Source organism: Neolamprologus multifasciatus, chromosome 6 (genome assembly GCF_963576455.1).
Source record: "Neolamprologus multifasciatus chromosome 6, fNeoMul1.2, whole genome shotgun sequence".
NCBI classification, from domain to species: domain Eukaryota; kingdom Metazoa; phylum Chordata; class Actinopteri; order Cichliformes; family Cichlidae; genus Neolamprologus; species Neolamprologus multifasciatus.
This window is the reverse complement of record NC_140444.1, coordinates 39,810,489-39,825,718: the sequence shown is the minus strand read 5'-3', so window position 1 is coordinate 39,825,718 and position 15,230 is coordinate 39,810,489. Positions and strand designations below refer to the sequence as shown.

Here is a 15,230-nt window from a genome sequence, read left to right as displayed (position 1 = left end):
ACAGATGTTGATTTTCCATCTGAACAAAGCTAGCTTTAACGCTTCGAGGGTTCCTTTGTTCTTGCCGTCGCCTCGGCGCTTGACCCAGACTTTCGCTCTGTAGTTGCTTTTTAGCATAGTACTACAAAAAATTGTAAATCTGTGATATATGATTGATAAACGTAAAGGTAACTGTATAAATGTGTTCAATAACTTTGTTACTTTTAATGATTGGAGAGCACCCGCTTCGATTCGCACTCAATTCAAACTTTACGTTGCACGCTCACCTAACTTTACGTTGCACACTCACCTAACTTTACGATGCACGCTCACCTACATTGCGTTTGCACCTTTTGTCCACACGTAAACTGCGTTTTATTATTTATTTATTAGTTTTTCGCCTCTCACTGCTTAAGCCATTAATCTTTCTGGAATTGTTTTTTTAAACAGATGCGACCTCACAAAAGATATTAGCTATGCTGTCAGACCTGACGCCAGCTGTTAACGAACTCCGTGAGGAGGTCAGAGCCATCCGCCATCCCTGCTGCAATGAATTGGTAGATGCTGGGGTACTGCCTCTGGATTTGCCCTTGCACAACATTGAGGAGCTAAACAATGCAGAGGCAGCTTTTCAATCATAAGAGGCAAATAAGGCAATGGTAAGTATATGAAGGTTATGTACACTTTGTAACTATAAAGTGTAATAGCTGTCAGATGTGATTTAAATACATAACAACGGCCTGTTGATTAAACACACAAGCACTTGCATACACATTTAAGACATGAGACACGCTAATTCCATCTCTTAAAATGTGTCTATAGGTGAGACGCTTTGCCTTGATTGGAGGGACCACACTGGAGGTGCGAGTCCGCCGTGTAATGGCTTATGCCATTACAAACGAGCTGGCCTCGGTACTCAACTGGGCTGGGAAAAAAACCAAGGACCAGACAAAGCAAAAAATGGCATTTAAAGATACAGCGCTCTGCAAATGCATATATGGTGGTAAGTTTTACAGTTTTTTTGCTATATTACTTTGTCTTTCTTAATAACAAGACTTTCATGTCCGGTTAATCTGGAGATGGAGTCTTTGGTCTTTGGCTTGTTTAGTCCTCGGGTTGTAGTTGTACAGCCCGAGGACCCCATGTTTATTTTGTTTTAAAGGATACACGGCACACCATGCTAAGATTTATCACTTATCACAGCTCATAGCTCTTTGGGAATCAAATGCAGCAGTTTGCAGATTTACGCCTGGTGACTTTCATGTTTATCAGCCTAGGAGTTTACATACTTTCTCCCCGCTGAAGACAGTTAACAAGAGCTTATTCATGTGCTCTAATTCACTTTTTTTGTTTGTGTGTGTGTATTTTTTTCCTAGATGGCCTGACGCAGCAGTTAGGGGCAAACTCTATGTCCGAGTTTGTCTTTGCACAAGCAGTGCAGAAATGGCTCCGATACGCCCCAGATCGTATGGGTATGGGTGGTGCAGGACGCACATCATGCATCCCCATCCCAGAGTAAAAAATTACAAACTTCTGTGAAACATATAAATGTAAATAGGAAACTGTCTTTTAATAAAGTATTTAGCAAACGAAACATGCCTGTTGACCTTTTTTTGTTTATTTTTTTTCTCTGTTACATCACATGCAATGCTTTCTTATTTTAGGATATTAATATTGACATGATACATTGTGAGACATTTGTTGTTGTTTTTTTATAAAGGGTGTCCAATTTGAGGAATAAGTACAATTATGTGTTTAGGTGGTTTAAGTATTGATGGAAACATGCAGTAGTTTAGTATTGGTTAAAATACCTATAAAGAAAGGTAGATTTCCAGTCATGATTTAACTGTTGTTTTAATAAAAAGCAACTGTGCGAAAGAGGTGGAAAATCAACACCATAGCTCAACAGTGTTTCAATATCAGAATCTGACATTGTTTCAATGTCAGGTTTCAACATTGATTCAACATCAAAACCTGATGTTGTTTCAACATTAAAAAAGGGTGCAAGAGTGACGTTAGGTCAACGTCACACTTCAACGTTGATTCAATGACGTCGCCTGATATTGACTCAACGTTGTTTCAATGTTTCCTTGCTATCTGTGTAGTGCCTTTCTACTCTGAGCACTCAAAGCACTTTACACAACTTGCCTCATTCACACAAGCACTTTTGTCTATGTTCTATGTAAGTGCTTCTATCTACCATTCACACACATTCATACTCGGAAGGATGCATGGAAGAGGAACTTGGGGTTAGTATCTTGCCCAGGAATATTTGGCATGCAGACAGGAAAAGACGGGAATCAAACCACCAACCTTTCAATTATTATGTAAACTTTTGTACCACCTGAGGTACAGATATCAAAGCATGTTTAACATAATTGCATAAACACATCATAAAAAAGTAGATCAACTTAGAAGTGACTGACATTTCGCTAGCTGTAGGCCACTGCTCTAGGAACAACTGATTACACTGGGCTTCCTATTTCACAAAAGTCCAATCATTTATGATACCTGAGGAAGCACTGTGTTTTCTTGGAGACACAAGGAACATTTGGCATTTCACATATCTCACATATGCTTTGCTGTTGCGCCCAGGCCTTCTGCACATGGAGTGGACTGGACCATATTTTCTTAATCTCTTGTCTGGTTGAAGCTTCCTTTTCTTTGTCAAAGGAGCTTGCAAAGAAAAGCGTCTGGACTTCTTTAAGTTACTTGAAGACGTTTCACCTCTCATCCGAGAAGCTTCTTCAGTTCTAAGGTCAAATGGTGGAGAGTCCCAGATATAAACCTAGTGGGAGTGTCCCCCCACAGAGGGACAAAAGGACCCCCTGATGATCCTCTAATCGCCTGAGCCAAGGTGTGGAACTGGGTGTGGGTCCCAATCAGCCAGAGTTTCGGGTGAGTTCATTGTGAAACCTGGCCCCACCTTATCATGCGAATTCCTGAGGTCAGATGGCCCAGGGTGTGAGTGGGCGTTAAGGCGTCTGGGAAGGGATCTCAAAACTGGATTATAGATGGCAGAGAGTTGGTGTCGTAAACCACCGCCTCTGTTCAAAGATGGTCGCTCACAGTGGACATAGATGGCTTCTTTCACTCCTCTTTCAAACCATCTGTCCTCTCTGTCCAAAATGTGAACATTGGCATCCTCGAAAGAGTGTCCTTTATCCTTAAGATGCAGATGGACAGCTGAGTCTTGTCCTGTGGAGGTGGCTCTTCTGTGTTGTGCCATGCGCTTGTGAAGTGGCTGTTTAGTCTCTCCAATGTAGAGGTCTGGGCATTCCTCGCTGCACTGTACAGCATACACCACATTGTTAAGTCTGTGTTTTGCCGTTTTGTCTTTCGGGTGAACCAGTTTTTGTCTGAGTGTGTTGCTGGGTCTGAAGTACACCGGGATGTCATGCTTGGAGAAAACCCTCCTGAGTTTCTCTGATACACCGGCTACATAGGGGATGACAATGTTGTTGCGTCTGTCCTTCTTATTCTCCATCGCTGGTGTCTGATCTTCTTTTCTGTGCCTCTTTGCTGACTTTAAGAACGCCCATTTAGGATAGCCGCACGTTTTGAGTGCTTCCTTTACATGTGTGTGTTCCTTCTTTTTCCCTTCAGGCTTAGAGGGAACATGTTCTGCCCGGTGGTGTAGGGTCCTAATTACTCCAAGTTTGTGTTCCAGAGGGTGATGGGAGTCAAACAGGAGGTACTGGTCCGTGTGTGTGGGCTTCCGGTAAACTTTGATGTTGAGGTTGCCATTCTCTTCGATGTGCACAGCGCAGTCCAGGAAAGGCAAACAGTCGTCCTTTGTGTCTTCCCTGGTGAACTTGATGTTTTTAACCAAGACAATGCCCCGAGATAGATTCATTTCAATTATGCACCTTCGATTTGATGACAGGGACACGCGGGCAGAACGGGTGAAAACAGACAAATTTGCGGCGATCTCAGACATCTGGACACGCTTCAACGAGAACTGTGCTAAGAGTTTCACTCCAGGAGAACACATGACCATAGATGAACAGCTGTTCCCTACCAAGGTTTGTTGTCCATTCACACAGTATATCGCAACCAAGCCAGACAAATTTGGGATCAAGTTCTGGATGACCACGGATTTGGACACCAAATATGTCTGCAGTGCATCTCCTTACTTGGGAAAGGACCCCAGTCATCAGAAGGGAGAGAGGCTGGCAGAGAACGTGGTCATGAAACTGATGGAGCCGTTTTTGGATGATGGGAAAAACGTCACAACGGACAATTTCTTTACTTCACTGTCACTGTCGCACAGACTGCTGCAGCGCAAAACAACGTTACTGGGCACGGTGAATAAAGTCCGGCGTGAACTTCCTCAACTTGCAAAAGATACTGCAAAGCGAGAGGTATTCTCCACTTCAGTGCTTAGAAGTGGCGGTGTCTCCTTGACAATTTATGCACCTAAAAAAACAAGACTGTGTGTGTTCTAAGTTCCATGCACCAAGACGTGACGATCGGTGACGTCAGAAAGAGGAAACCCAACACGATAACAGACTATAACCACATGAAGGTATGTGAATGTGTGTACAATTTTACACCAGTGCTACAATGTTTTCTGATGTGTGCTATACAGGCCTATAGAAAAAAACATATACTCATGACTCTCTCTCTGCTTTTACAGTGTGGTGTAGACGTGCTGGACCAAATGGCACGGATGTATTCCGTAAGAGCAGCAACACGCAGGTGGCCAGTAGCGGCTTTCTACAATATGCTGGACCTGGCGGCGGTGAATGCCTACATTTTGTACAAGGCATGTACAGGGTGGACAGGCAAAAGAAGATTGTTTCTGAGTCTTCTAGCTCAGCAACTTCGTTGCTGATTCATGCAGCTCAAGGAAATATTAGCACAGAGGCAGGCTGCTGAAGCTGCTGCAGCTGCTGTGCCGGGGACTGTAAAGACAACGCAGTGCCAGGTGCAAGAGAGCTGCAACAGGAATCGCAGCAGGTTTACCTGTGCAACATGTCAGAAATTCACTTGTGCCAAATGCAGGGATGATGGACACTGGGTCTGCAAACGCTGTAAAGTCGGAAATACTTTGAAATAAAAAAGACTTGTGTACCCATATATTGTGAATGTGTGTCTTTTCTATGTAGGTTGTAACACAGAGGTTTTGCCTGCCTTGGATCTGAGTAAACAAATGCCAATGTTGCACAAACACACACACACACACACACACACACACAGCAAATCTGCATTTATTTGTCCCACAAGTGGAAAATCTGCATTGTCATTGCAAAAAAGTGGACAGTGCAAGACAAAAGCAGCTAAATAAAAACTGTACAAAGAGCACGGTATAGAAAGTGCACTATACAAACAATCTGGAAACATAAATATGGATACGTGTATTCAAAAATATTGGTGTATGTATACACACACACACACACACATCTATATCTACATATATATATCTATATATCTATATCTATATCTCTAATATATATATATATGTATATATATATATATATATATATATATATATATATATATATATCTATATACATAGATATATATATATATATATACATATATATATATATATACATATATATATCTATATATATATATATACATTTATACATACATACATATATATATATATATATATATATATATATATATATATATATATATATATATATATATACATATATATACATATATATATATCTATATTAGAGATATAGATATATAGATATATATAGATATATATAGATATAGATGTGTGTGTGTGTGTGTATAACTAGACTTTATGCATAATATGTAGGGTGTGGCTATATAAATATATGTACAACTCTGTGTATATGTGTTTATGGGCAGGCATGCAATGTAGTGACAAGGATTGACAAGAACTACCATGGTGTATTGTACGCTGCAAGTAAGGAAGGAAAGTAGCCTTGCAGGGAAGGAAAGACCTGAATCTCTCATGGTTGGGGGTTGGGGGAGGGTGTCTTTGCACAACAAAAGCAGGAGAACAATGGAGCTGAAGACCTGTGAAAATCTCAGCGGGGTGCCAAGAGGTGTTAGGGTCGGGGGGGGAATTTACGCAAATCTGCGCAGGCTAGTAAATCTAGTAGTAGGGACTGCAGCAGGGAAAAAAAGGCTCAGTAATTCTAGTGTTAAGGATAAAGGACACTCTTTCGAGGATGCCAATGTTCACATTTTGGACAGAGAGGACAGATGGTTTGAAAGAGGAGTGAAAGAAGCCATCTATGTCCACTTTGAGCGACCATCTTTGAACAGAGGCAGTGGTTTACGACACCAACTCTCTGCCATCTATAATCCAGTTTTGAGATCCCTTCCCAGACGCCTTAACGCCCACTCACACCCTGGGCCATCTGACCTCAGGAATTCGCATGATAAGGTGGGGCCAGGTTTCACAATGAACTCACCCGAAACTCTGGCTGATTGGGACCCACACCCAGTTCCACACCTTGGCTCAGGCGATTAGAGGATCATCAGGGGGTCCTTTTGTCCCTCTGTGGGGGGACACTCCCACTAGGTTTATATCTGGGACTCTCCACCATTTGACCTTAGAACTGAAGAAGCTTCTCGGATGAGAGGTGAAACGTCTTCAAGTAACTTAAAGAAGTCCAGACGCTTTTCTTTGCAAGCTCCTTTGACAAAGAAAAGGAAGCTTCAACCAGACAAGAGATTAAGAAAATATGGTCCAGTCCACTCCATGTGCAGAAGGCCTGGGCGCAACAGCAAAGCATATGTGAGATATGTGAAATGCCAAATGTTCCTTGTGTCTCCAAGAAAACACAGTGCTTCCTCAGGTATCATAAATGATTGGACTTTTGTGAAATAGGAAGCCCAGTGTAATCAGTTGTTCCTAGAGCAGTGGCCTACAGCTAGCGAAATGTCAGTCACTTCTAAGTTGATCTACTTTTTTATGATGTGTTTATGCAATTATGTTAAACATGCTTTGATATCTGTACCTCAGGTGGTACAAAAGTTTACATAATAATTGAAAGGTTGGTGGTTTGATTCCCGTCTTTTCCTGTCTGCATGCCAAATATTCCTGGGCAAGATACTAACCCCAAGTTCCTCTTCCATGCATCCTTCCGAGTATGAATGTGTGTGAATGGTAGATAGAAGCACTTACATAGAACATAGACAAAAGTGCTTGTGTGAATGAGGCAAGTTGTGTAAAGTGCTTTGAGTGCTCAGAGTAGAAAGGCACTACACAGATAGCAAGGAAACATTGAAACAACGTTGAGTCAATATCAGGCGACGTCATTGAATCAACGTTGAAGTGTGACGTTGACCTAACGTCACTCTTGCACCCTTTTTTAATGTTGAAACAACATCAGGTTTTGATGTTGAATCAATGTTGAAACCTGACATTGAAACAATGTCAGATTCTGATATTGAAACACTGTTGAGCTATGGTGTTGATTTTCCACCTCTTTCGCACAGTTGCTTTTTATTAAAACAACAGTTAAATCATGACTGGAAATCTACCTTTCTTTATAGGTATTTTAACCAATACTAAACTACTGCATGTTTCCATCAATACTTAAACCACCTAAACACATAATTGTACTTATTCCTCAAATTGGACACCCTTTATAAAAAAAACAACAACAAATGTCTCACAATGTATCATGTCAATATTAATATCCTAAAATAAGAAAGCATTGCATGTGATGTAACAGAGAAAAAAAATAAACAAAAAAAGGTCAACAGGCATGTTTCGTTTGCTAAATACTTTATTAAAAGACAGTTTCCTATTTACATTTATATGTTTCACAGAAGTTTGTAATTTTTTACTCTGGGATGGGGATGCATGATGTGCGTCCTGCACCACCCATACCCATACGATCTGGGGCGTATCGGAGCCATTTCTGCACTGCTTGTGCAAAGACAAACTCGGACATAGAGTTTGCCCCTAACTGCTGCGTCAGGCCATCTAGGAAAAAAATACACACACACAAACAAAAAAAGTGAATTAGAGCACATGAATAAGCTCTTGTTAACTGTCTTCAGCGGGGAGAAAGTATGTAAACTCCTAGGCTGATAAACATGAAAGTCACCAGGCGTAAATCTGCAAACTGCTGCATTTGATTCCCAAAGAGCTATGAGCTGTGATAAGTGATAAATCTTAGCATGGTGTGCCGTGTATCCTTTAAAACAAAATAAACATGGGGTCCTCGGGCTGTACAACTACAACCCGAGGACTAAACAAGCCAAAGACCAAAGACTCCATCTCCAGATTAACCGGACATGAAAGTCTTGTTATTAAGAAAGACAAAGTAATATAGCAAAAAAACTGTAAAACTTACCACCATATATGCATTTGCAGAGCGCTGTATCTTTAAATGCCATTTTTTGCTTTGTCTGGTCCTTGGTTTTTTTCCCAGCCCAGTTGAGTACCGAGGCCAGCTCGTTTGTAATGGCATAAGCCATTACACGGCGGACTCGCACCTCCAGTGTGGTCCCTCCAATCAAGGCAAAGCGTCTCACCTATAGACACATTTTAAGAGATGGAATTAGCGTGTCTCATGTCTTAAATGTGTATGCAAGTGCTTGTGTGTTTAATCAACAGGCCGTTGTTATGTATTTAAATCACATCTGACAGCTATTACACTTTATAGTTACAAAGTGTACATAACCTTCATATACTTACCATTGCCTTATTTGCCTCTTATGATTGAAAAGCTGCCTCTGCATTGTTTAGCTCCTCAATGTTGTGCAAGGGCAAATCCAGAGGCAGTACCCCAGCATCTACCAATTCATTGCAGCAGGGATGGCGGATGGCTCTGACCTCCTCACGGAGTTCGTTAACAGCTGGCGTCAGGTCTGACAGCATAGCTAATATCTTTTGTGAGGTCGCATCTGTTTAAAAAAACAATTCCAGAAAGATTAATGGCTTAAGCAGTGAGAGGCGAAAAACTAATAAATAAATAATAAAATGCAGTTTACGTGTGGACAAAAGGTGCAAACGCAATGTAGGTGAGCGTGCATCGTAAAGTTAGGTGAGTGTGCAACGTAAAGTTAGGTGAGCGTGCAACGTAAAGTTTGAATTGAGTGCGAATCGAAGCGGGTGCTCTCCAATCATTAAAAGTAACAAAGTCATTGAACACATTTATACAGTTACCTTTACGTTTATCAATCATATATCACAGATTTACAATTTTTTGTAGTACTATGCTAAAAAGCAACTACAGAGCGAAAGTCTGGGTCAAGCGCCGAGGCGACGGCAAGAACAAAGGAACCCTCGAAGCGTTAAAGCTAGCTTTGTTCAGATGGAAAATCAACATCTGTTCAATGTTTCCTTGCTATCTGGGTACCCAGATAGCAAGGAAACATTGAACAGATGTTTCCTTGCTATCTGGGGAAACATCTGTTCAATGTTAGCAACAGATGTTGCTAACATTGAACAGATAGCAAGGAAACATCTGTTCAATGTTTCCTTGCTATCTGGGTACCCAGATAGCAAGGAAACATTGAACAGATGTTGATTTTCCATCTGAACCATCAGAATCGTCAGGCTTGAAATGTCAACACAAAACCAATGTTGAAACAACATTGAAATACTGATGAAACCTGACACTGACATTGAAATAACATTGATTCACTGTTGTTCTGTCATCGTTGATTGTTGATCTATTTATAGTTGACAAGGTGACAACAATCACGTTGAAAAACCATTGATTTATGGTTGAGCAGGAAATTACAGCTGCTACCACTTGGACTATTTCATAGCCCCCCCTCTCACAGTGGTACATCCCTTCAGGTAACCATTGTCTTGTACAGTAGAGCGGGATATTAGATTTACTCTCAGCGGAATTGACCGGAGAAGGCATCAGTTCATGCACTGCACTGGCCTGCACCACGATTAATATAAGGTAAGAATGAATGACTTTTGTTCTATTCGTTATTTCCACGGTTGCATTTGAATAACAGTAAAAAACAAACAAACTTATTAATGTAAAGTTGTCTACTTTCATCTTACAATCCGGCAACAAATAAATTGCACTGCGAACAAAGTCAACAAAGAAAACATTTTCGTTTCATACTTTTCCGTTATATTCCCTTACAAAGCTAGCTTTAATGCTTCGAGGGTTCCTTTGTTCTTGCCGTCGCCTCGGCGCTTGACCCAGACTTTCGCTCTGTAGTTGCTTTTTAGCATAGTACTACAAAAAATTGTAAATCTGTGATATATGATTGATAAACGTAAAGGTAACTGTATAAATGTGTTCAATGACTTTGTTACTTTTAATGATTGGAGAGCACCCGCTTCGATTCGCACTCAATTCAAACTTTACGTTGCACGCTCACCTAACTTTACGATGCACGCTCACCTACCTTGCGTTTGCACCTTTTGTCCACACGTAAACTGCGTTTTATTATTTATTTATTAGTTTTTCGCCTCTCACTGCTTAAGCCATTAATCTTTCTGGAATTGTTTTTTTAAACAGATGCGACCTCACAAAAGATATTAGCTATGCTGTCAGACCTGACGACAGCTGTTAACGAACTCCGTGAGGAGGTCAGAGCCATCCGTCATCCCTGCTGCAATGAATCGGTCGATGCTGGGGTACTGCCTCTGGATTTGCCCTTGCACAACATTGAGGAGCTAAACAATGCAGAGGCAGCTCTTCAATCACAAGAGGCAAATAAGGCAATGGTAAGTATATAAAAGTTATGTACACTTTGTAACTATAAAGTGTAATAGCTGTCAGATGTGATTTAAATACATAACAATGGCCTGTTGATTAAACACACAAGCACTTGCATACACATTTAAGACATGAGACACGCTAATTCCATCTCTTAAAATGTGTCTATAGGTGAGACGCTTTGCCTTGATTGGAGGGACCACACTGGAGGTGCGAGTCCGCCGTGTAATGGCTTATGCCATTACAAACGAGCTGGCCTCGGTACTCAACTGGGCAGGGAAAAAAACCAAGGACCAGACAAAGCAAAAAATTGCATTTAAAGATACAGCGCTCTGCAAATGCATATATGGTGGTAAGTTTTACAGTTTTTTTGCTATATTACTTTGTCTTTCTTAATAACAAGACTTTCATGTCCGGTTAATCTGGAGATGGAGTCGTTGGTCTTTGGCTTGTTTAGTCCTCGGGTTGTAGTTGTACAGCCCGAGGACCCCATGTTTATTTTGTTTTAAAGGATACACGGCACACCATGCTAAGACTTATCACTTATCACAGCTCATAGCTCTTTGGGAATCAAATGCGGCAGTTTGCAGAAATACGCCTGGTGACTTTCATGTTTATCAGCCTAGGAGTTTACATACTTTCTCCCCGCTGAAGACAGTTATCAAGAGCTTATTCATATGCTCTAATTCACTTTTTTTGTTTGTGTGTGTGTATTTTTTTCCTAGATGGCCTGACGCAGCAGTTAAGGGCAAACTCTATGTCCAAGTTTGTCTTTGCACAAGCAGTGCAGAAATGGCTCCGATATGCCCCAGATCGTATGGGTATGGGTGGTGCAGGACGCACATCATGCATCCCCATCCCAGAGTAAAAAATTACAAACTTCTGTGAAACATATAAATGTAAATAGGAAACTGTCTTTTAATAAAGTATTTAGCAAACGAAACATGCCTATTGACCTTTTTTTGTTTATTTTTTTTCTCTGTTACATCACATGCAATGCTTTCTTATTTTAGGATATTAATGTTGACATGATATATTGTGAGACATTTGTTGTTGTTGTTTTTATAAAGGGTGTCCAATTTGAGGAATAAGTACAATTATGTGTTTAGGTGGTTTAAGTATTGATGGAAACATGCAGTAGTTTAGTATTGGTTAAAATACTTATAAAGAAAGGTAGATTTCCAGTCATGATTTAACTGTTGTTTTAATAAAAAGCAACTGTGCGAAAGAGGTGGAAAATCAACACCATAGCTCAACAGTGTTTCAATATCAGAATCTGACATTGTTTCAATGTCAGGTTTCAACATTGATTCAACATCAAAACCTGACGTTGTTTCAACATTAAAAAAGGGTGCAAGAGTGACGTTAGGTCAGCGTCACACTTCAATGTTGATTCAATGACGTCGCCTGATATTGACTCAACGTTGTTTCAATGTTTCCTTGCTATCTGGGTATACATATAAGAACCAGTATATTTACCATATCCGGCTTACAAAGATTTTAATTTCCATAATCAGCTCTCGAATTTGTTTTCTTTCACATTTGCAGTCAATGAACTCCTAATGTCCACTGAAGTGCACATGTTAAAAAATTAAAATAAGTTAAAAACAAAATCATTTTTGCAGTATGCTTTTTTAACACTTAATTTAATTATTTGATAAAAAGAAAAATCTAAACACTTGATGGTATTGCCGTAATGCACTGTTTTTTTTTCTTCAGTCACCTTTTTCACTCTGCATTTAATTATCTCTGGCTCTCTTTCACAGCATGTCTTTGTCCTGTCTTCCTCCACTCACCCCAGCCGGTTGCGGCACATGGCCGCCCCTCCCTGAGCGTAGTTCTGCCAGAGGTTTCTTCCTCTGAAAACGGAATTTTTCCTTCCCGCTGTCATTTGCTCACAGGTCATCACATGATTGTTGAGGTTTTCTCTGTATTCTTTGCAGTATTGTAGGGCTTTTATGTTACAATATAAAGTGCCTTGAGAAAACTGTTATTGTCATTTGGTGCTAGAGAGATAAAACAGAGATAATAGAAAACTGAAGGGCTTGGAGAAAGCTCAAATAAAGCCAGTCTGTTTTTCTGACTGTTTACCAAAACTTAGAAGAACATTGATTTTCTTCTGTGGTAACAATGGCAACAATGTCAGCTGCAAATTAGAGATAGAAGTGATTTATTTGGTACAACAATTAGTTTAAGCCAGTTAGGGGTTGTCACCAATTAGTTTATCTCGCTTTGACAAGAAATAAGTGCACTCATTAAAGCTGTTTCGAGAAGCTGTCTGCTAATAATTACTTAGGCCACTATGCCAGCATTACTACTTATACATACGGGTGATTTGACTTTTAGTGGTACATGGACTGGATTCTTCTTATTCTGGTGTGATTTTAGCTTTTCAGGAATATGGTTGAATCTTACCCAATACTGTCTTCTTGTTGAACAGCGTTTTCCTTCTTGCTGAATAGTTTCCCTCCTTTTAGGGAGATATGCATCATTATGATGTGTGGTTATTGTATTTTATCAACTCTCCCATTCTCTTACTCACACTCATATTTCTTGTTTCTTGCTAGAAGGTTTATGATGATTGGTGAATCCTATTATGCAAAAGTGTAGGTCTTTGTTCATTGTCTACAATGTACAGTGCAATGCTTGATTATAAAGATAACAATACAGCTGAGTAACTGATGATTGGAGGGGATGAAGACCACAGCGTATGCAGAGTGTTTATACATGGCAATTATTTGGTTTAAGACAGAACACTGGAGAGGACAGACACACACACACACACACACACACACACACACACACACACACACACACACACACACACACACACACATTTGAAAATGACTAAATGAAAACATACATACACACAGAGTGGATTAGGCTGATAGATCAAAACAATACAGTGCTGTTATTCAGAATGGGATGGTTTCCAGTCCAGAGTGATGGATGTGATGCAGTTTGATTGATTCCATGCTTATTGTAAATTCAATCAATACAGTTCTGTTTGCTTGTGGGAAATGCTGTCAGTGTCCCTTGATGGTCTAAACGCTTTTGCAGAAGCCATTCCACTATGACAAGAATAATATTCTGGTTAAATGGTCATATGGCAATATGACTGACTAATGGTGCATGCCTGGAATTTTCAAAAATAATGTAAACTGACCAAGTCACACAGCAGATTTGAAATTTGTATGGGGTTGGATGTGTTTACTAGAGCTGGAAAAACAGATGGCCACTGTGGCAAATTCTGTTCTTCCTCTACAATAACTTATTAAAATTAGTTACTTTTTTGTTATTTTGCCAACAGTTGATGAATTTCATTAATGTGTGACCTTATCATAAGGAACATTTTGTGTTACGTCTTCGCATATGACCTTTCCAATCTGTAAAGCACCAGTATAAAGTTCTACATTGATGATAGAAATGGACTAGAGAAAACAGTAGTTGGAGCCCATGGCATAACCAACCATGTGCAATCCATGTACTGCAACTTGCAATCTTTTTGCTTCTGAACTGAAGAAGTCTGTGACGTCTTGCTGTCAGCTGCTGTATTAAAAGCAACTTTGGTGAGTCAAGAAGGAGTGAGCCTGCTCTCAGTTTTTCACTGAAAGCAGTCAAATTTGGAATTATATGCAATCTGTCTGTGATAATATAGTGTTTAACTGTCAATGCAAGGCTGACAAATCTGTTGCAAATCAGAGAGCAAAGATTTGCAAATTTCTTTCTAATTTCTATCTACGTACATAGAAATTTGCATTGCCATTCTACTTTTTTTTTACTTGAAACGTGACTGGGCCAAAAAGAAAAAAACCACCTGAATTTTAAATTTCACATTGTGTTGTTTATGATTTAAAATTAGCCCCTGCTGGTTACAGAGGGTTTTGTAATTGCTTCTAATTTTTCTGTTGGTGAACTAATTTTTGTACTTTTTACATTTTATCTACACCTAAATCTACATTTTGTTACTAGCTGTGTTACTCATTGTTTAGCCTACATGTCCAGAAAGTATTGAGCTGTTAGTTTGTTCTTCACAGCCCAGAAAGTTTTTATTTATTTATTTATTTGCCTTTTCTGTCCAGCACTGTAGCAATCAGAATTATTGTCAAAAGGCCAGGACAATTGCCCAACAGACTTATTTTCCCAAGTGGAACGCCACAGCTTTTGCTATACTGGTCCACTTGATTGTCATAGTGTATTCGATTTTTATTTATTTATTTAATTTTAAGTTATTACAATCAGAACAGACAGGACTGGGGTACAGAAAAGAGAAAGAAGAAAAAAGTTGGGAAAAGAGTTAACTGAAGGAGAGGAAAACAAAATGTCAGGAGAAGAGGGATAGGAGGGAGAAAAGACAGAAAATCTGCTTGACCACCTGCTGAAGAAAAACAAGCACAAAGCAAACAACACAGCAGGGAAACCACAGCAACAACCACCATAAGCATCAGTAAAAGAGAATAATAAATATTGAATGTTACTGAGCAGCATACAGTACAAATAATGCATGATATGTTTAGAGGCAGCAGCCAACCAAAGAGAGACATTCCCAGAGAGATGGAGTCTAAGACCTGACCTGACACATAGACACAGACAAAAAGGCACACACAT

The 15,230-nt window shown here is 39.8% G+C and overlaps 1 protein-coding gene and 2 long non-coding RNA genes across 3 annotated transcripts; 2 read left to right on the top strand and 1 right to left on the bottom strand.

The window, feature by feature from the left end:
- Positions 1–29: 29 nt before the first annotated feature.
- On the top strand, positions 30–1,789 carry LOC146517700 (uncharacterized). Its single transcript, XR_014874629.1, has 3 exons — positions 30–638; positions 802–982; positions 1,356–1,789. It is a non-coding gene; the product is annotated as an uncharacterized LOC146517700 (long non-coding RNA).
- A 5,600-nt stretch (positions 1,790–7,389) lies between these two features.
- Positions 7,390–8,932, bottom strand: LOC146517699 (uncharacterized). Its single transcript, XR_014874401.1, has 3 exons — positions 8,627–8,932; positions 8,283–8,463; positions 7,390–7,909 (listed from the first exon to the last, which is right to left on the bottom strand). It is a non-coding gene; the product is annotated as an uncharacterized LOC146517699 (long non-coding RNA).
- A 491-nt stretch (positions 8,933–9,423) lies between these two features.
- LOC146517698 (uncharacterized) lies at positions 9,424–12,089 on the top strand. The gene is made up of 4 exons (XM_085164236.1): positions 9,424–9,848; positions 10,422–10,630; positions 10,794–10,974; positions 11,348–12,089. The coding sequence occupies exons 2-4, from the start codon at positions 10,448–10,450 to the stop codon at positions 11,488–11,490; spliced, it is 507 nt and encodes a 168-aa protein (XP_085020362.1). The 5' UTR covers positions 9,424–9,848; positions 10,422–10,447; the 3' UTR covers positions 11,491–12,089.
- The last annotated feature ends 3,141 nt before the right edge of the window (positions 12,090–15,230 follow it).

Coding starts and splice junctions, on each gene's coding strand:
- LOC146517698 (XM_085164236.1), top strand. CDS start 10,448: ATGCTGTCAGACCTGACGACAGCTGTTAACGAACTCCGTGAGGAGGTC. Junction 10,631..10,793: donor AAGAGGCAAATAAGGCAATG/GTAAGTATATAA, acceptor ATGTGTCTATAG/GTGAGACGCTTTGCCTTGAT. Junction 10,975..11,347: donor CTGCAAATGCATATATGGTG/GTAAGTTTTACA, acceptor TTTTTTTCCTAG/ATGGCCTGACGCAGCAGTTA.